This window comes from Dryobates pubescens, chromosome 6, assembly GCF_014839835.1.
Source record: "Dryobates pubescens isolate bDryPub1 chromosome 6, bDryPub1.pri, whole genome shotgun sequence".
NCBI lineage: Eukaryota > Metazoa > Chordata > Aves > Piciformes > Picidae > Dryobates > Dryobates pubescens.
The window spans coordinates 31011065-31031651 of record NC_071617.1 but is presented as its reverse complement, the minus strand read 5'-3'; the positions used below and the strand labels follow the sequence as shown (position 1 = coordinate 31031651).

Below are 20587 nucleotides of genomic sequence, written 5' to 3'. Positions count from 1 at the left end.
ATTCTGCTGCAGCATAATCCTGTTATAGGACATTGATTTTACATTAGTGATGCCAGATGACCCAAAACTACAATTTTTGCTTAGGGCTAAAAAAAATAAATAAAATCCAAAGCATCTGAACATGAAATACTGTGCTATATCTATCTTCAACCTGCAGAAAGCCTGAACCTTTGGAATTATAACTGGCTGATTGGTTTTACTGAAGTACTACTCAAAACCAAACTGACACTAGTCCTTAGACATCTTATCCTCAAAAGAAAGTGAGGCAAAGCATCCTATAATCATTTACCCAAGTGTCTCAGTTATCTCATCTGTGGGGCAAGGAAAGCAGTATTTACCTTTTTTGAAAAAGTAATTTGATCCTATTTGTTTTGTTTGTTGGTCTTCTTCTGAGCACACCACCACCCTCAGACAGGTTCCACCTCTCTGACTGCCTCTCAACAGCTTCAGCCATACACAATTTTATCTTTCTGCAAACCCCAGAATTTTCTTAACATGAGATCTAGAAACGTCAGCTGTATAATTGCCTATCCTGCTATGGGAGAGGAATGCAAGTTGATTTAGTAGCTTTGGGACCAAGGTCATTTACAACCAGCTGGCATTTGCGTTAAACGAAGCTCTGTGAAGCTGACCTGCCAAACAGCTGAGAGAAGGAGTCTTGTGAAGATATGACAGACTTTTTTTGACCAGCAGGATCAGGTGTAGCATGGACCAGCAGCATCAGCAGTTGGGAAAGGAAAAACAAAGAGACGAGAAGAGAATAGCCAATGAGCTGTGCTCCTTTTCCTCCACCCAAGACAGGGTCACCATTCTTGGCGAGAATTGCACTTTCAATATGCAGCTGAACTTTGCTGCATTTCTGTTACATAGCTACTGGCAAAGGTTTTCATCTCTGACTTTGTCAGATATTACCCAGGATTTATTAGCTTGAGCTCAATCTTGCAGTTAGTGCGTCTTTCACTGGCAATCCCAAATCTGTTGTATCTGTCACCTTAATAAGTTAAACAATTTGTTTGGTTTAACTTTCTGAACCTGTGTCAGTCCAAGTCCTTATTTGCACACTGGAAAAAGAACAGGCAAATGTTAATCTTGTCAAATAGTTCCAATAAGAGTCGTGGAATGTGAGACAGGCAGACACCAACATCTTGCCCATAATGCAACAGTACCATCACAAGAAAAATAGTGTCACCACCAGGGCTAGTGTCATGCTGAAGTAGATAGAATTGCATACAGGAATGTGTTCCATCTGCCTGATAAGCAGAAGACAGTATTTATTTGTTTTTCCTTTCCTCTCTAATCCCAGCTTTCTGGCATCTTAGCGTCTCATTCTTTATGAAACTACCTATAATCATTACCCAAAAAACCCCAAACCAAAACAAACAAAAACAACCACCACCAAACCAAAGGAAAACGAAAGAAAGAGTGAAAGTTCAAGTCTGAGCCCAGCAGCTCAGAAGATGCAGCTGCAGAATTAGAATCTAATGAAGAATTATTAAAATTGGTTGTATACACTTCCAAATCTATTCCAGGTTCACTCTTCTGTGTCACTTCCTATTTACCCTGTTGCAACTAAATCGGTGGAAACACTAAAAATGGAGTAATGAGGAAGCTTAGAGCAGAGATGACAAACCAGGAATCATTTTATATTACACGTGGCCCCAAAGTTGAATGCAGTATATATATAGCTGGCAATAGCATTTCAGACGTAAAGAAAGAAGTTGCCTGGCATACTACCACAAGTTTCTGCTTGCTTGTTTGTACATACACCAGCGCATTAAAGTGTCTGTGCTGCATGATGGGGTCAAGGTTGCTCACTGAGGATGCATGCCCCACTCTCGTTGCAGCAGAAACTTGTTCAGTAACACTTTCCACTGTTAGATTGCGCTTGTGTGATTCCAGCAGAGCCACTCTGTAATTCTGTGGCACTGCAACTTAGGAAAACTTGATGTTCTTACTTTTTATTCTAGTTAAAGATGAGATCATTTTCCTTGAAGAGAACCAGCAAACACTTCAGACCAAGCTATATTTCTTGCACCTACTGCATAACTATCTCTATAAATTCCAGACCAGTAGCAGATCATTTCAGCAGTTTATCATTCTGTGCATAATTAGATCATACTGCTGTCTTAAATAAATAAATACATAAATAAAAGAGCAGTATACAGGTATACCAGACATTTCAGTAAGACTTATACAATTGCATCTCAGAAGAAAGAGGCAGAAGCTCACTTTTCAATATCAACAGAGAAACGGCCTGATCAGAAGGCCTCCACTGATATCAATGGGCTTCAAACCAAGCTGTTGTGTCAGTTCACATTGCTTGAACACATACTTCAGATTTCCTGTATTGCAGATATTTGCATCTAATTATGCAGAATGGCCAGATTAAATCTAATACCTCCATTACATTTATATAAACTAAACCTCTGCCCTTCAAGTTAAAACCATAAAGTATTTTGCATGTTTAAATGAACAACCTCAGACAAGATGAACTGTATTATCACCATTGCAAGAAACACAATTGCAAGTGACTCAAGACATATGGCTAACCTTAATTATGCGAAACAGATTGGCTTCCAATCTTTTCAGTCCTGACAAAAAACCCAACGTCTAAAATAAAAATGCTTTACACCTTTTAGTTACAGGAAATTCTTAGCAGAATGTTACCAAATTCTACAGAAAATATTTATCAAAAAAAGGCAATTCCATAACACAAGAAAATCCTCAACTGCTTATAATTTGATATTATTTAACAGAGATGCTACTAAAAGAATGTTTTACTTCGTTTATACAGATTTTGTGGAAGCATGATACTGAATGAAAACCATTAGTCTGAATTTGATCCTTAAAGCTCAGTAACAAATTCCATAGGTAGTGACTACTGTCATAGAATTATAAGCCCAAGAGATGTATATGGTATACTTCACCAGAGCGATTCCAAGTGCTTTAAAAATGACCAAAGAACATTAGAATCATGCTCACAATTACTGAAACACAGACAAGCACACAATATGCATAAAAGTACAAGTCCAAGCAAATAGGGAAGTACCAATTTTTCAAATGAAACAGCAGAGAATACTGATGGGCAAAGTGCAATTATTCATGCTGTATTTGGCCATGACAACACAAAAGGAGCTTTGCAAGATTGGGCTCCTTGTGGGGTTTTTTGTGGGTTTTGTTTTGATTTTTTTTTCTTTTCTTTTGTATTGTTTTAGTGTGGATTTTTTTTTTTCTCCTTATATTGACCTGGGTTTTACATGCTGCCTGACAGAAGGCTGCTGAGTGCTACTTTGGAGCATCCGTTGAATGTCAGCTCAGAATAAAGGATGCTACCAGCTGCAGTGCTAGTCTCATTCTTACATCACAACTGAGGGGTTTATACTTTCTGAGAAAGCTAAATAGAGTGAACACTGGCTAAAACTGGGAAGATCACTGTTTAAATAGAGACAGTCATAGACAGAAGCAATAAGGCATTCCATTTCACCACTCACTTGAATGACAACAAGCATTTCATATAGGTATGTCATGCAGAATGTAATGACCTTGAACAAATTAGAAGTGGACACACAATGAGACTCAGAACAGCTTCTTACTCATGGAAGCCCATCTGTTACACACTGTGTGGTTCTCTTTTAATGATTTACTTAAGCAGAAGCAATCAAAAGGTTCAGCTTTTCAGTATAGAAGCAGATAATTACTCGGACACAGAATGGACCATGAAAACAATATGGAAAACCTATTTGGTGCAAAAAAAATACACCACTGGCAAAAAAAATTAAAACTACCAGTCAAAAAAAAAAATAAAATAGTGAAGTAAAACCTGGAATAATTTTTTGCCATATCTGTCATAGGCAGATACTGAGTTGGTACTTCTGAAATAATTTTCAGTGGTTAAAGATTATTAAAATCTTTAGACATTTTCAAAAGGCATTACAAAAATCAGTAATGAAGACACACAGAGAAGCTTTTGTGTAATGGCTGTTATTAAAAACAAATATTTAAACTGGGGGGGGAACAAAAAAAAAAAAAAAAGAAAAAAAGAAAGGTTTCCCAGTGGGAAGCACATTGCATGTGCTCTATAATATAACTATCAGTGTTAAAGCTGTCAGAATAAAAATGTGCCTTTCAAAGAGACTGAAAATGCTATGCAGTAAGTGGCTATTAGCAGTTTGGTAAATCACATCCTATACAATTATATATGAAGCACGGAACCTGCTGTTCGTAAATATTTCAGTATGCAAAGCCAGTATTACCTTAAGCAGCACCACTAATGGTTTCTCCTGTCCACATGATATTAAACTTTAAACTAATTAATTGCATCCTCCATAACAGCGGAATATGCAGCTTTTTGAACAATGACTGCGAAGAGACTAGGAGAATTTGTGCTATTCATCAAAGTACATTCTGAACGCTTTTTATTCTTAAGTAGCTGCACCAAAAGGTTTTTGGTTTTTTTCCAAGGCAAAATTTTAAACATTGACTTAGGTAAGTTTCTCTTCTGTTACAGGACAAAAAGATGAGAAATATTCTGCGCAATCGTGCAGAGTACATGCATTAAACACGAGAAAGAATGGAAAGTGAAAGAAAAGTCCCACTTCCAAAGCAAGTGCTACACCTAATTCATTCTGAATAAATATATCTGTTGAATTCCACAAAGCTCCACTCTACAAGCAGGCTGGTAAGAGCTTTAAGACTTTTACAAGCAGCTTCTAGGACAATAAAACTCAATGATGGCTGAAACAGTAGAGACTGAAGTATTAGCCTCCAAACAATAGTTTATATAAAAGGGTTTAAAAGCTTTTTTTGATTAACATGATGGCATTTATTTTATATTTCCTCTAGAAATTAATTTGGTATAGAAATTCTACTTAAGATGACTCGGCAAGCACAACCTAGCAATTAGATTGTGAAATGCAGTCCCCTCTAGTGTTGTGCATACATACATTATTTACCAGGAGACGCTTTCCCAAAGTCTAATAGGGGCAGAAAATGGCTGAGTGCAGCCAGAAGAGGAATTCAGCAAATGAGGCAGGAAAACCTGCCCATCAGTACTGGTAATGAGGAAACCAAGACAAGAGGTTAGGTTTCATTTCCAGCTCTAGGTTACAAATACCAATCAACCCAAGCTAGGATTTATAAATGCAATCCACAAGTTTGGCAGACAGGCAAGTAATTAAGTATCACTTGTCTGGAACACAGGTTTGGTGGGTTGGGGCTGCAAGGCATTCTGCTCTGCCATAATAGAACCTGACTTTATAAGGTAGATGTGCTCAAGGTAAGGCACAAAACCTTCAGTGATTTTCCCCAGAAGGATTATGTCTTAGACTACAGAAGCACCCACAGCCTAGAAGAACATAAAGCTCAGGCAGAGAATCACTTGATGTCAAATCTGTTTATTGCAAGCAATTAATTCAATCATAATTGATGCTAAAGCAATCAGGAAACTTGGTTTCGCCATTTGAGGTAAAATTACATGACCTCTCTGTCCTTAGCTTTTCTGTCTCTAAAATGACAGAGAGAGCTGATGATGCTCCCAGAAGAAATTACTACTATTCATCCTAAAATGCTAACAAATAGCATCACTTGTCGATGCTTCCATTATCCAAGCATCTCTAAAAATATGAAGGGATTTTTGTCAAATCTTTACAAGGAGCACTGACAACTCTCTGCACAGTAAGCCAAGCCTGATTTTTGCTCTACATCTGCAATATCTTTTATACTTGGGCAGCTGGCACAAAGTGAGAAAATTCATTAACATGCTAATGATATGTCCTATTTAAAATTCCAGCTCTGATTATTGTGTGATTAAGTCTCTTCCCTTGATGTCTGCTTCCTTGTATCTGCATTGCTGTGAGAAATCAACAATAGGTGATCAATTTATACACAATAGAAAGGCAAATGTACACACATATTTTAGCTTTTTTTTTTTCCCCAGACAAAGTCATATTATTTTCAGTAAAAACAAACAAAACAAAAAATCAAAGTAAGTTTTCAGGAAGTTCATAGACACAAAAGATGACACAGAAATAGCTATGTGTAGGAATATCAACACAGACAGTTTAAAGGTGCTATGTTAACATATTAGGAAGAACTCCTGATGAAGAGAAAGATTATTCCCTGGAAACAACACAAAAGTAAAAATGAGAAGAGACAACAGCTCCAGCTGGTGCCAATTTCACAATGCCTAGCACAACTGCACTGCAAAGAGGAATCACAGGTACATCTCTACTGTGCACCAGGACACAGATCAGACAGCCTAGCCCAGATAATTTTTTCTATTTAAGCTAGCAGACATTGTAAAAAAGCTAGAGGACACTGACATTGCCAGTTAGTAGTTAGATGGAGGAAGGAGATTTCTTTCCCTCAGAACAGAAGTCAAACTAACCAGGAATGGATTGCACCAAGCGATGAGATCAGCCACTCACACTACTAATTTAACCCACAACAATGAGCAAGCTTAGCCCATATTGCACTACTAGCTCATGCTGAAGCATTTGAGAAGACATTTTCCTTCCATACTACACACTCCCAAAAATCAGTGTCAGCAGGTCAACACATTCCCAATCACCAGCCCCATATCCGTGTTGCATCTCTTATGCCTATGCTGGCACTCCCACCATGTGCCACAGTTGTGCCAGTGCCCTGCTTGAATGAGGTTTCTGGTCAGCGCTGCACTGACATGTGAGATGGGGCAGCAGCAAGAGGAAAAGGCAGAACCACTCATCTCACCAGAAACATGGATCTTACTGGCTTAAATGAACCAGAAAGCCTGAAGTTGTGCAGTAAGTCAGGTCAGCTAGCCTGACCCAAGTCACACCATTCACAGCACAGACAAAGCCAACACAATTATCTCCAGTTCTTTTGAACAACAACAAAAGCAAATAGTAATAAAATCATACTCCAACTTTTTAAAATGCTTTATTCCCCAAACATGAATGTACCATACACAATAACAACTGGTTCATAAAAGTAGATGCCATCTTTCAGATACAATCTGTTTACTGCTTTCCAGAGAGTATCAGAAGGCTTTTATTTAATTAAATGTGTTGGTACCAAAGTCAGTCTAATGTTCTCCAACCTAAGTGAGTTTCCATATGTGCTTGAAGGAGTTTTATTTTACATAAGGATAAATTTCTCCTTATACCTAGAGAACAATCCACATAGTAAACACCCAGTGTTTTACAATTTATTGCTATAAACTGTAGGACAGAAGAGGTCAGGTCAAGAAGACACCTCATTACAGCTATATAAATGCAATGAGGGAAAAAAAGAACCTAACGAATTGCAACCAATTCTGTGACATAAGCAAGTCTTGCATAGGTTTTATTTAAAACCCTGAAGAAAAACACAAATGAGAAGCCCATGTGTATTATAGGAAGTTCAATTGTCCCGGAAAAAAAGGACTAACATTGGGAGGTCAGAATCCCCTTCAACTCACATGCAAATCAAAGCAATGAGGAAGTATTGTCTGATGTGGTTTGAATGACACAGCTTAGGTAACAATGTACTGCTATGAATAATATTTTACATTTTTAACCACCTAGTTTCTAAGAAAGTGCTTATCTAGTGGAGTGTGTGTGTATATATATTCCTTTATGCACCTCCAAAATATTTAGATGTATTCCATCACCTACATAACTTTATCTCTAAAATACTTCTTGCCTATGAAGAAACTTCATATACTTCTAAAACAGAAGTGTAAGATCCTGACACATAAGATCCTGAAAATGAAAAACACATTTTGAACCCCTAGAGCTTTACAGTAGCTCTCACATTTATACTTAGCTGTTTGGAGGTGACTGCAGTAACTGTACATTTGTTGTCAATTAAATGGTTTTCAGCCTTTTCATTTAATCTAGCAGCAAGGCCACTTTATCTGCTTAAGTTTGGGAGAGGGTACAGCAGAAAAGAGGATAAGCCAAGTCTAGGAATGACTGCTGTTTTATCAGTAGCTTTCCCAGTAATATGTGAATAAATGCACAGTATCATCATCCTCACAAAAATGGGCTTAGAAAAGAAAGCTTTTGAAAACTGGGCTAGAATAGATCTCTAAAAGCTGCATAGTATGGGGATATCCCTTTTCCCATCAACCTCCCTCACCTGAAAGCATACCCACCATATTGCTTATCTAGGTTCTGTCTAAGCATTCCTCAAAAAAAAAATCAGTATGTTTTGTGAAATGCAGGATGGCTCACCCAACCCAGTAGAATCTTCATGACCGAGCAAAAGCTGTAACAGCCTGTGAACTACTTACCAAAGGCAGCCTCTCCTTGCTCAAGTTCTCGTTTCAGTCTGGTGTAATCATCTTTAACTCTCTCTAATTTTTGGACATTTCTGGCACTCAGAACCAACAGTTCATTGAGAAGTCCTTGCAGCCCCTCCTTCTCAGATGTTAATGATCTTATTTCTTCTGTCAAATCCTTCGCAGTGCCAAAATTACTTCCTGCATGTTTTGTGGGGGCAGGGGCAAGAGGAAGGAAAGAGACAATGAAGCAGACACTTGCAATATCAGTAGGTTACACAGCAAATAAGAAATTAAGCAACTATACCTCCCATCAGCAACTGAATGATGGATTTGGGGGAAAGAACAAAACAAAACAAAACCACAAATCCAAACCAAAAAGCCCAAGAAAACTGCTTTGCAAGCATTAACTTACTACAAAAAGAATCATAATTGTAGCACATTTAACCTTCTGTGCACAGAAGTAGTCTTTTTAAATTATTATTGATGCCATTTACATTTTTGGAGAAAACTTTTTCTTAAGGTCCACACTTCAGAAAATGTCATACATCAATCATACAGAAAATGTCATTCATCAGTCGTCACGGTGTGATCTGTCAGTCCATTTACTTGTTTGGGAGGACACCTGACCTCACAAGACTTTTGTAATAAATTCCATCAATCTGCTAGACCCTGAAGTATTTCCTCCTTGAACAAATCAGCACTTCACTGTTGTTCATAACAAGCACCAGAAGAGTGCTTGTAATTGACATGCTGTGTTTCTTAAATGGCATACACCCTGTACAAAGACCACCAGGGTATGTTCTTCTGCGAGAATATATTTAAAAGTCAAACCTCTCCATTTCTGTCTCTCCCTGAAGGATGAAACTTGAGATGGACAGAATACCTCAGAATCATCAGCTCACACTGGTCTGGAGTTATTTTTAACGTTCGGCTCTGTCTTACAAATAATTATATAACAAAATAACTAGAAATATGCTTTACAGTATCACAGTATCACAGTATAACTAAGGTTGGAAGAGACCCCAAGGATCATCGAGTCCAACCTGTCCCAACAGACCTCACGACTAGACCATGGCACCAAGTGCCATGTCCAATCTCCCCTTGAACACCTCCAGGGATGGTGACTCCACCACCTCCCTGGGCAGCCCATTCCAATGACGAATGACTCGCTCAGTGAAGAACTTTTTCCTCACCTCGAGTCTAAACCTCCCCTGGCACAGCTTGAGACTGTGTCCCCTTGTTCTGGTGCTGGTTGCCTGGGAGAAGAGACCAACCCCTTCCTGTCTACAACCACCTTTCAGGTAGTTGTAGAGGTGTGGTCGTTTGAGGCTGTGCCTTTAAGAACAAACACTGCTGGAACACACTGGCTAATGTTTTTGGTACTAGAACCAAAACATTCTGATATTCTAAACGAATTTCATTGGTTGATAAACAAAAATTCAGCTTTAGATTGTGAAGCGGTTGGAAAATTTTTTTTTCCTCAGTTCTGTTCGGTTTGGGAGTTGGGGGAGTTTGGTGTTTCAGCCTGTTCTCCCTGCCTGCTTCTTCTGCGAACTGCTGGACTTGGCCTTCAGATAAGCAAACACTAATCCTGCATGGGCTTTTGAAGCTTGCTAACAACTCTTTTCCTTAGTAACTTGCCTTTCTCTCTCTCTAACCCCTTTTTGGGGAAAAAGGGAGGTAAGGGGGGGAGAGAGGGGGTTCTAAAGAGGGGATGCCTCCCTGAGGGAGGGATTTTTGTTGTGTTATTTGTCTTTGCTGTGTATTTCTGTGTATATATTGTAAATACCTGTATATATTGTGTTATATATAACCTGCTTTCCATATATGCTTGTAAATATATAGCTTTTGCTCTTCGACTGAGTTAGCTGTGGTTTCCTACTCTGTGGAGGAGGGAGAGCTAAGCCCTCTCTCAACCTACCACATTTATTGGCGCCCAACGTGGGGCACGAACCCACGACCCTGAGATTAAGAGTCTCATGCTCTACCGACTGAGTTAGCTGTGGTTTCCTACTCTGTGGAGGAGGGAGAGCTAAGCCCTCTCTCAACCTACCACATTTATTGGCTGCCCAACTCGGGGCTTGGTGACAAATTAGTTTGATTTATTGCTTGCTTGAGTCGAATGAGCAAACATGAAGGTGTTTTGGCTTTTTGAGCGTCTGCTCTTCTCGGTCTTCAGTGTATTGATCTACAAGTATTGCCTGGGTATGATTATCGATAAGATAGGTAAATATATAATGCAAAAATTATATTTGTGGTTTAAGTATAAGATTCGGCTTCTGTATGATCAGTGCCTGGAATTCTTTTATGTTAAAAAGTACAGGAATGTTACATCTAGCACACTCCCTATTGAGATAAAAGAGTTTAAGATTCCGCTCGGTGAAAGGGTAATTTTAAGTGATGGCTGGGATCCAAAGCTGATTTTCTTGATGTGTGTAGTCCTGCTGCTGGTGATAAGTAATGTGTATTTGCTAGTGACACTGTACTGGGAGAGAAAAGTTTATAAGGCATGTTTTGTTATTAGACGGAGGACAAAGAGACGAAAACGCCACCCTGGCTCTGTTTCAGGAACATCCAGTGAGGATGATAATGGAGAATCTGTGTCAGTTAAAGATAAAGCTAAAAAGTCAATCGGCAAGGCAGCTCTGAATAGCACTGCTAATGATTCTGGCAAGCAGCCAGGGGCTGCAGTTGCCCCAAACATGGCGGCTCCCGTGTCCCCAGCAGCCACCATTAACGAGGCAAAGTCATTTCCTCCTTCTTCCATGGCAGGAGCGGAAGCGTCCTCCAAAGCAACTAATCTGTCTCAAAGCTTATCAGTTTCTGATAATAAGGCAGCTGGAAACCCAAACACAGCTCCAGTAAAGCAAGTAGCAGTTTTAACAACAAGGAAGGGTAAGACTAAAGCTGATTCAGGAGCTGACGGGGATGCACAGCAAGGTTCTTCTGCTGGGGAGGAAGAGAAAATCTGTCTTAAAAATATAGCTGAGTTATTGAGATCATCAGAGGATCGAGATGCATCTCTTGGTAGGACAGCAGCTAGTGGTGGTGCCTCTCAGCTTAAAGGGATCCTTGAGAGAGTGACAGAAAGGTTGTTTGGACCACAAGTTGAGGAAGAGGAGGCAGAAGAGCAACAAGATGACATAACCGACTGCTCTTCACCCCGGGAGGAGCTTAGAAATGTAAGAAAAGACTATCTCAGAGCAGATAAGGAGCCAGTTCTCGCTTGGCTTGGTAGATGCTATGATACAGGTGCTCCAGCTCTAATGGTTGGAGACAAGTCAGCAGCCCAGCTAGGAACTCTCTCGAAGGATAATGGAATAGATAGACATCTAGGCAAGGCTCTCGGTAAGGTTAATCTGTGGATACGCCTTCTAATGGCGGTTCTCATGAGATACCCTTCCCGAGATGATCTTCCATGGAATCCTAAGCCCTGGACTACCATAGATGAGGGAATCAAGCGTCTGAGAGAATTTGCTGTTAGAGAGGTACTCTATGGTGAACATGAATCTCTGAATCCTGATGATGTTCCTGTAGGAAATGGTCTTGCTAAAAAGCTCATCAAGCTTGCTCCTTCTAATTATGCAAACATTCTGGCAAGCAGAATTGTAGCAAGAAATTATGGTGGAGCTCCTCTTACGGTTGGCCAATTCACTGATCAATTGAGACAATTGGATGATAGCATGACACGTGTTTCTTTGGTTTCAGCCATTGAAACTCTGTCTGGAAAACTGGAGAATTGCATGAAAGAGCTGAAGGATGAATTTAAAAACACCATCTCCCAATTGGCACAAAGAGATGATTCCAATTCTTCCTCCAGGTGGGTACAGGTTTCATCTGTGAGGAATAGACATCCTCCAAGGAGGTCATTCCAAAACAGATCAAACCAAAACAGACCACCAAGGCAGTCACGTAGGACTATTTGGATTACCCTGCGTGATCAGTTTGGTGAGAACATGAACAGGTGGGATGGTCAACCAACTTCTAATCTTTTCAGGAGACTGAGAGAACTGCAAAGTGGCAGAACCCGAGGTAGCAATACCAGAAGGGTAGCTGTTACTTCTACAGTTCCCCAGGACAACTCTAGTAGCTCCAACAGTGGCTCCAGTTCTAACACTGCACAGTGTGCTCGTTGCACCTGTGGACATGTTCCCCATAACTAGGGGTGCCCTGCCTCCCGCCAGGGGGAGGAGAGGGGTAATACAGATAACAGAATCTATTGGGATGTGTACATCCAGTGGCCTGGCACTTCACACTTTCAGAAGTACAGGGCCTTGGTTGACACAGGAGCTCAGTGCACCATATTGCCATCAAATTATCAGGGATCAGAGTCCATAACTATTCTGGGAGTCACTGGTGGATCTCAAGAGTTAAGTAAAGTGGAGGTTAATATAAGCTTAACTGGTAAACAATGGAAAAAGCATACAGTTGTGACCGGACCTGATGCACCTTGTATTTTGGGAATTGATTTTCTGAGAGAAGGGCGTTTCAAAGACCCTAAAGGTTACAAATGGGCTTTTGGAGTAGCTTCTGTAGAAATTGATGGACAAAAACTGAAGCTGTCTGCTAGACCTGAGCTTTCTGATGAATCTGCAGTTGTGGGACAACACAAGATTCAGGACATTAAGTTGCCGGTTGCTTCTCGGACTGTGCATCACAGACAATACAGAACCAACCGTGACTCTTTGTTGCCCATTCAGAATCTGATTCGTCAGTTGGAGAGTCAGAAAGTCATCAGCAAAACTCATTCACCTTTCAACAGTCCAGTGTGGCCTGTGCGAAAGCCGAATGGAGACTGGCGTCTGACAGTGGACTACCGAGCCCTGAATGAAGTAACTCCGCCTATGAGTGCAGCAGTACCAGACATGATGGAACTCCAGTATGAGCTGGAATCCAAAGAGGCCAAATGGTATGCTACCATAGACATTGCTAATGCCTTCTTCTCTATTCCCATAGCAGAGGAATGCAGGCCTCAGTTTGCTTTCACCTGGAGAGGAATCCAGTACACTTTCAACAGACTGCCAATGGGCTGGATCCACAGCTCCAGCATCTGTCATGCAGTGATCCATGATGCTCTGGAGGAAGGTGGTGCTCCAGAACACATCCAGTTCATCGATGATATCATCGTCTGGGGTAAAACTGCTGAGGAAGTCTTCGAGAAAGGTAACAAAATCATGGACATTCTCCTGAATGCAGGTTTTGCCATCAAGAGAGACAAAGTGAAAGGTCCTACCACAGAGATCCAGTTTCTGGGAGTGCAGTGGCAGGATGGACGCCGACACATTCCAGTGGATGTGGTAAATAGAGTCTCTACCATGGCAAATCCCATGAACAAGCAAGAAACTCTACGTTTCTTGGGGATAGTGGGATTTTGGAGACTACACATTCCTGGATACAGTCAGATTGTGAAACCTCTGTATGATGTGACTCGAAAGAGGAACAGTTTCCACTGGGGACCTGAACAACAAGCAGCCTTTGACCAGATAAAGCAAGAAGTAGTCCAAGCAGTGGGTCTGGGACCTGTGCGAGATGGTCCAGACATTAAGAACATTTTGTACACGGCTGCAGGTGACAATGGTCCAACCTGGTGCTTGTGGCAAAAAGCTCCAGGTGAGACACGTGGACGACCTCTTGGTTTCTGGAGTCGAGGTTACAGAGGTTCAGAGGCTAATTACACTCCAACAGAGAAAGAGATTCTAGCTGCCTATGAAGGAGTGAAAGCAGCTTCTGAAGTAATTGGAACTGAGTCACAACTTCTCTTAGCTCCCAGATTGCCAGTTTTGAATTGGATGTTCAAAGGCAAAGGTTCCACACCACATCATGCCACAGATTCCACCTGGTCTAAGTGGATGGCCCTGATAACACAGAGAGCTCGAATGGGAAATCTTGAAAGACCTGGTCTGGTGGAGGTGATCTCAAGTTGGCCTGAAGATACCAACTGTGCTAAACCTCCAGAGGAGAGAGTAACTCGTGCTGAGGAAGCTCCTCCTTACAATGACCTTTCTGATGATGAAAAGAAATATGCTTTGTTCACAGACGGTTCCTGTCGTCTCGTCGGGAACAAGCGAAGGTGGAAGTCTGCAGTGTGGAGTCCAACACGCCGAGTTGCAGAGGCGAAGGATGGAGAAGGAGAATCCAGTCAGTTTGCAGAGGTAAAAGCTGTCCAGCTAGCTCTCGACGTGGCTGAACGTGAGAGATGGCCAAAGCTTTATCTCTACACCGACTCATGGATGGTAGCCAATGCTCTATGGGGTTGGCTAAAGAACTGGAAAAAGAATGGCTGGCAGAGGAAAGGAAAACCCATCTGGGCAGCTGAACTGTGGCAAGACATTGCTGATCGAATCGAGAGAATTCCAGTGAAAGTGAGACACATTGATGCTCACATTCCCAAGAGCAAAGCTACTGAGGAACAGCAGCACAACCATCAAGCAGATCTAGCTGCAAGAGTTTCTCAAGTAGACAAGGACTCTGAACTTGATCTCGACTGGAAACACCGAGGTGAGATATTCTTAGCTCGGTGGGCTCACGATTCGTCAGGACATCAAGGCAGAGATGCAACATACCAATGGGCTCGTGACAGATCCATAGACATTTCCATGGATGCCATCACACAAGTCATCCATGACTGTGACATTTGTGCTGCTATTAAGCAGGCAAAGAGAATTAAGCCCTTGTGGTATGGTGACAGATGGTCCAAATACAGGTATGGTGAAGCTTGGCAGATTGACTACATCACTCTACCACGTTCTCGTTCTGGTAAGCAGTACGTGCTTACTATGGTAGAGGCAAACACTGGATGGCTGGAAACTTACGCAGTCCCACATGCAACTGCACGCAACACCATTCTCGGTCTGGAGAGACAGATCCTGTGGAGACACGGAACTCCAGAGAGGATTGAGTCAGACAACGGAACTCACTTCAAGAACAACCTTGTAAAGAGCTGGGCAAAAGAGCACGGTATTGAGTGGATTTTCCATATTCCTTACTATGCACCAGCTGCAGGGAAGATTGAACGCTACAACGGTTTGTTGAAGACCACTCTCAAAGCCATGGGAGGTGGATCTTTGAAAAACTGGGAGAAACATTTAGCACAAGCAACCTGGCTGGTGAACAGTAGAGGTTCAGTGAACCGAGCTGGACCTGCACATTCTGATCTGTTACAGAAAGTAGAAGGTGATAGAGTTCCTGTTGTTAGGGAAAAGAATCTGTTAGGTAAAACCGTTTGGGTATTTTCGCCCTCAGGAGAGGCTAAACCTGTCCGAGGGGTGGTTTCAGCAGAAGGTCCGGGTCACACTTATTGGGTAATGCAAGAGAATGGTGAAATTCAGTGTATTCCACAAAGAGATTTAACTTTAGCTGAGAGAGTTTAATTTCAGAATGTTGTACAGCTACAGCGCGTCCAAAGGAAAGAGTCCCTGAGGAATCTACGGTGCACGAACCCTGAGAACCCTGAGAGCCCTGAGTCAACTGAGAGTCCCTGAGTCCCTGTTTCCCTTTTTCTTCGCTTCGTCTGCAGAGAGACAAACTGTTTTCCATTTTCTTGATTTTGGATTTTCTTGGACTTCTGAATCATCTACATCTGAGTATAGCCGGAATGGACGATGAACTTAACTTACGAACTGTAAATATTGTTCTGGATTGGATGGACAGTACGAACAGCCAATGAAATTGTTTAGAAAGGGGTGGACTGTGGTCGTTTGAGGCTGTGCCTTTAAGAACAAACACTGCTGGAACACACTGGCTAATGTTTTTGGTACTAGAACCAAAACATTCTGATATTCTAAACGAATTTCATTGGTTGATAAACAAAAATTCAGCTTTAGATTGTGAAGCGGTTGGAAAATTTTTTTTTCCTCAGTTCAGTTCGGTTTGGGAGTTGGGGGAGTTTGGTGTTTCAGCCTGTTCTCCCTGCCTGCTTCTTCTGCGAACTGCTGGACTTGGCCTTCAGATAAGCAAACACTAATCCTGCATGGGCTTTTGAAGCTTGCTAACAACTCTTTTCCTTAGTAACTTGCCTTTCTCTCTCTCTAACCCCTTTTTGGGGAAAAAGGGAGGTAAGGGGGGGAGAGAGGGGGTTCTAAAGAGGGGATCCCTCCCTGAGGGAGGGATTTTTGTTGTGTTATTTGTCTTTGCTGTGTATTTCTGTGTATATATTGTAAATACCTGTATATATTGTGTTATATATAACCTGCTTTCCATATATGCTTGTAAATATATAGCTTTTGCTCTTCGACTGAGTTAGCTGTGGTTTCCTACTCTGTGGAGGAGGGAGAGCTAAGCCCTCTCTCAACCTACCACAAGAGGGCAATGAGGTCACCCCTGAGCCTTCTCTTCTCCAGGCTACAAACACTAGAATCTCATATCCTACCAGTGCATTTATTGGGAAACAACGTGAATGTTATGCTCTTCATCTGTCACATTTCCAAACAGGAAAACACCGCAGCAAGATAAGCAAGACAAAAACCAGTGGGAAAATGGAAGATATTCAGATACTTCTAAGGGAACAAGATTTACAATTAAACAGTACATCTTTATGCACCTGAATTCATCCCATGCAGCAAAGCACAAGAGCCTTAATAAAACATGAAGGCAAGAGATCCTTCATGAGCATCTGGAGACTTCTCCTACATTTCAGAAGACAGCAAACAAAAAGGCATGGTATTATATATGAAACTTTTATATATACAGAATTGATCTTAATTCCCAGAGGGGAAGTTTATATCAGAATTGAGGCTATCTGACGATGGCATCAGATACACACTCAAAAGCCAAAATAAAACTGTTTTATGCAGCTCCCCATGACAGCAGGAATGTCTGAAAGTAAAAAAGAAACCAAAACAACAATTGGGGAGGGGGTGTGTGTGTCTAAGTGATCCCCAGACAGGAAGTTGTTATATAACTGCCCTTAACCCAGAGGTTGATGGATCAAAACCATCCTCTGCTACCAAGGGGTGGAGATTAACAGTGGACTATCATGGCCTGAACACAGTGAAGCCACCACTGAGTGCTGCTGCACCAGACTTACTGGAGTTCCAGTATGAGCTGGAGTGGAAGGCAACAAAGTGGTACACTACGACTGACACAGCCAATGTGTTCTCAATTCTGTTGGCATCAGAGTGCAGGCCAGAGTTTGCTTTCACATGGAGGGGTGTGCAATACACTTGGAATTGAGTGCCCCAGGGGTGGAAGCATAGTTCCACTATTTGTCACAGCAATCCAAACAGCACTGGAGAAGGATGATGCCCCTGAACATCTACAGCACATCACTGACACCATTGTGTGGGGCGACAAGGCAAAAGAAGTGTTTGAGAAGGGAGAAAAAAAATCATTCAGATTCTTCTGAAGGGCAGATTTGCCATAAGGAAAAGCAAGGTCAAAATACCTGCACAGGTGATTCAGTTCCTGAGACTAAAATGACAGGATGGATGCCATCATGTACCTATGGACATGGTCAACAAGATAGCAACCATGTCTTCACCACCTGACAAGGAGGAGACACAGGCTTTCCTAGGCCTTGTGGGGCTCTGGAGAATGTATTTGCCAGGTTATAGTCAGCTTGTGAGTCCTCTCTACTGAGTGACCGGAAGGAAGAATCATTTTGAGTGGGGCACAGTGCTCGCACATATACTAAAATTGGAATGATACAGAGATCAGCATGGCCCTTGCACAAGGATGACATGCAAATTCCTGACGCCTTCTTTAAATTATACTGCAAAACACAGCACTAGAAAGATGCTCTGAGAATTAACTGCAGCTCAGCCAAAGCAAATACATAACATAAACAGTATATTTACCTTATCTACAGCTACAAAGTCTCTGCATATCAAGCAGTTTTTCTCTATACATACTTACATGCCAGGGGCACATGTTCATTATAACAGCTCAACATCAGGTTTGACTACATTGGGCAGATTGTTGCCCATTTAGTAGCCTCAAACTAACTTATCATTATTTTGATGCCATTTGCCAGCAACTAAAAATATGGTTTGAAATCTGTTCCATTTTGTAAAACCCAACAATTATTTAAGCTGTTAAATATTTTCCCTTCAAAATGCAAGACAACATTAATAGCCCACAACTTTTCTGCTCCCACTTTTTATCACATTTATGCCCGAAATGACATACACTCATAGTTTTCATTATTCATTCTTAAAGCAGAGAGATATGTCCCATCCCTACTATGCTTATTGCAATACAAGCAAAGGAGCCATTTTTGCCCAACAGTAAAGCATCCATACTGGACACTAGTTTCAATGTAGTTAAGAATAGACTGGTCATTATTTATGGTTATCTATAAGCAAATTCTTCATAGACTAACACTATCTTTAATAATAAATAGGGAAGTAAAAATTTACATTTTAGCTTAGAGCATTCACCACTATGGTATTCTTCAATGGCACTGGAATGCAAGGCTGAAAATCCTCCACCCTGTGATTAATGAGAATACAAACTGATTCCAACATCGGAAAAGAAGCTGAATGGAATAAATATCATTCAGCTGCTCACAAAGGGAAAGGAAAAAAAAGAGAAAGTCAAAAACATGACAGAAATGCAAGACTTTGTAAGCACTGATAGTGTGCTTGCATTTTGAAAAGAGGGACATTCTACCACCTCCTGAAACATTTCATAGAATTCCAGCATGTCTGAATCACAGTTATTGTTTTTCAGCAATAACATGTGCCAACACTTTCATGAAGCACAATGCAACTGAATGATTGATGTGATCGTGAAAGGTAAAGTAAGAAAATTCATTTAGAAGGCAAGAGATCCCACAGACATACCTCAGAAGGAGCAATTCGCTCCTATAGAAAGCTTCTTGCACCAAAACTGAATTAGTACCCACAGAGCAACCCAAGAATAAAATTTAAAAACACAACAACAATAAAATTTTATATCAGTAATAACAAGTCCAAGGCTCAAGTGAAAATTATCAATGAGAAAAGGCACAAAAAACCCTGAAGAAAAAGGCAGAGGTTTGGAACATGACAATTTAGCAGTACTATACCACAACCTGTTCCAAGGAGCAATAGCTACCAGTGGCTACTGGGCCACCAGATGCTCTCATGTGCCTGTACTGACAATAGCTCAGAAGCACCTTAGTCCCAGTAATGTACTATGTGCATTAGCCAATAAATGGCTGTTGCAAGTCATCTATAATTCTTTGAACATCATAAAGAATGACCAGCTGAAAGTGACTCCAGGGCTCAGTGGTCACTCAATAACATGGATGTGTGCACACAAGCTTCCCTACATAATCATTTCCTTCTGCCTCATAGCTCCCATTCACCTTATGCCTTTCAGTCTCTGGTTCACTCTACATCTCCTCACACTCTTGCCCTTGTCTCTGACTCACTACCACTACCAGTGGAGAGGAAGGGATATGCTGAGAGCAGGAAAACAGTCCAGACCTGGATTTCCATTATCTTGAAGGGCTGCATGAAATCATCAAACTTCCAGAGAAGGATTAAGGAAAAAAATAATCATACCACCTGGACTTCCACAGGGCTAACTTTGTACTGTACTCTTCAGAGATATACTTGCATGAATCCCATGGGCTAAGACTATGGAGGGTAAAGGAGCCCAAAAAAGTTGGACAATTTTTAAATGCCACTTTCTTTGAGCCCAAGGTAGGTGTGTTCCCTTGAGTAAAAAAATAGGGTAGGTGTGCCCAGAGACCTGCATGGATGAGCAAGGAGCTTTTGAAGGAAATCTCATGGAAGAAAGATACTTACAGTTCATGGAATAAGGGACTTGTCACTTGGGAGAACTATAGAGTGGTTGCCAGGGCATGTAGGAAGGCAACAAAGAAGGCCAAAGCCCTCTTGGAACTAAAACTTGGCAAAGGACAACAAAAAATGTCCCTCAGCTGCCACTGACATCTTCCAGCCATGAATGACAGACTGTTCTGTCCCCTTTCTGACATAATCATTCCCAACAGTAGTGCTTTGCACCGAAGCCACAAGGCTGGGGGAGGGGTTTGTTGCAGTTGCTTTCTAAGCAATGCAGAACTTGTCCTAAATGAGCAACAAAGAGGAGGCAAAGAGACAACAGTTCTAGCATTAAGTTTTTTAAAAACACGGTACCTACTATTTGTGTGATGAGATTTATAAACTGCACTTCTAAACTGACATAGAGAAAAAACCTTTTATTGTACCACTGAAAATCATCCCACATCAGTATTTCCAGGCAGCACCCACCTGCATGTATTTAATGAAGTAGTGCTAATTATAGGATAATGACATATCATCTCACAGAATGTCAGGTTGGGAATGACCCGAGGATCATCTGGTCCAACCTTTTTGGGCAATAGTACAGTTTAAATGAGATGGCCCAGCACCCCAT

At 41.2% G+C, this 20587-nt stretch overlaps 1 protein-coding gene and 1 pseudogene across 1 annotated transcript in view; one reads left to right on the top strand and one right to left on the bottom strand.

Moving 5' to 3' along the window:
• DISC1 (DISC1 scaffold protein) overlaps positions 1-20587 on the bottom strand; it is a 208017-nt gene that overhangs the window by 102522 nt on the left and 84908 nt on the right. Inside the window, exon 8 of the mRNA XM_054162257.1 lies at positions 8255-8443. Coding sequence (XP_054018232.1) covers positions 8255-8443 — 189 coding nt within the window. The remainder of the gene's footprint in view (positions 1-8254; positions 8444-20587) is intronic.
• LOC128897312 (U6 spliceosomal RNA) lies at positions 17858-17952 on the top strand (annotated as a pseudogene).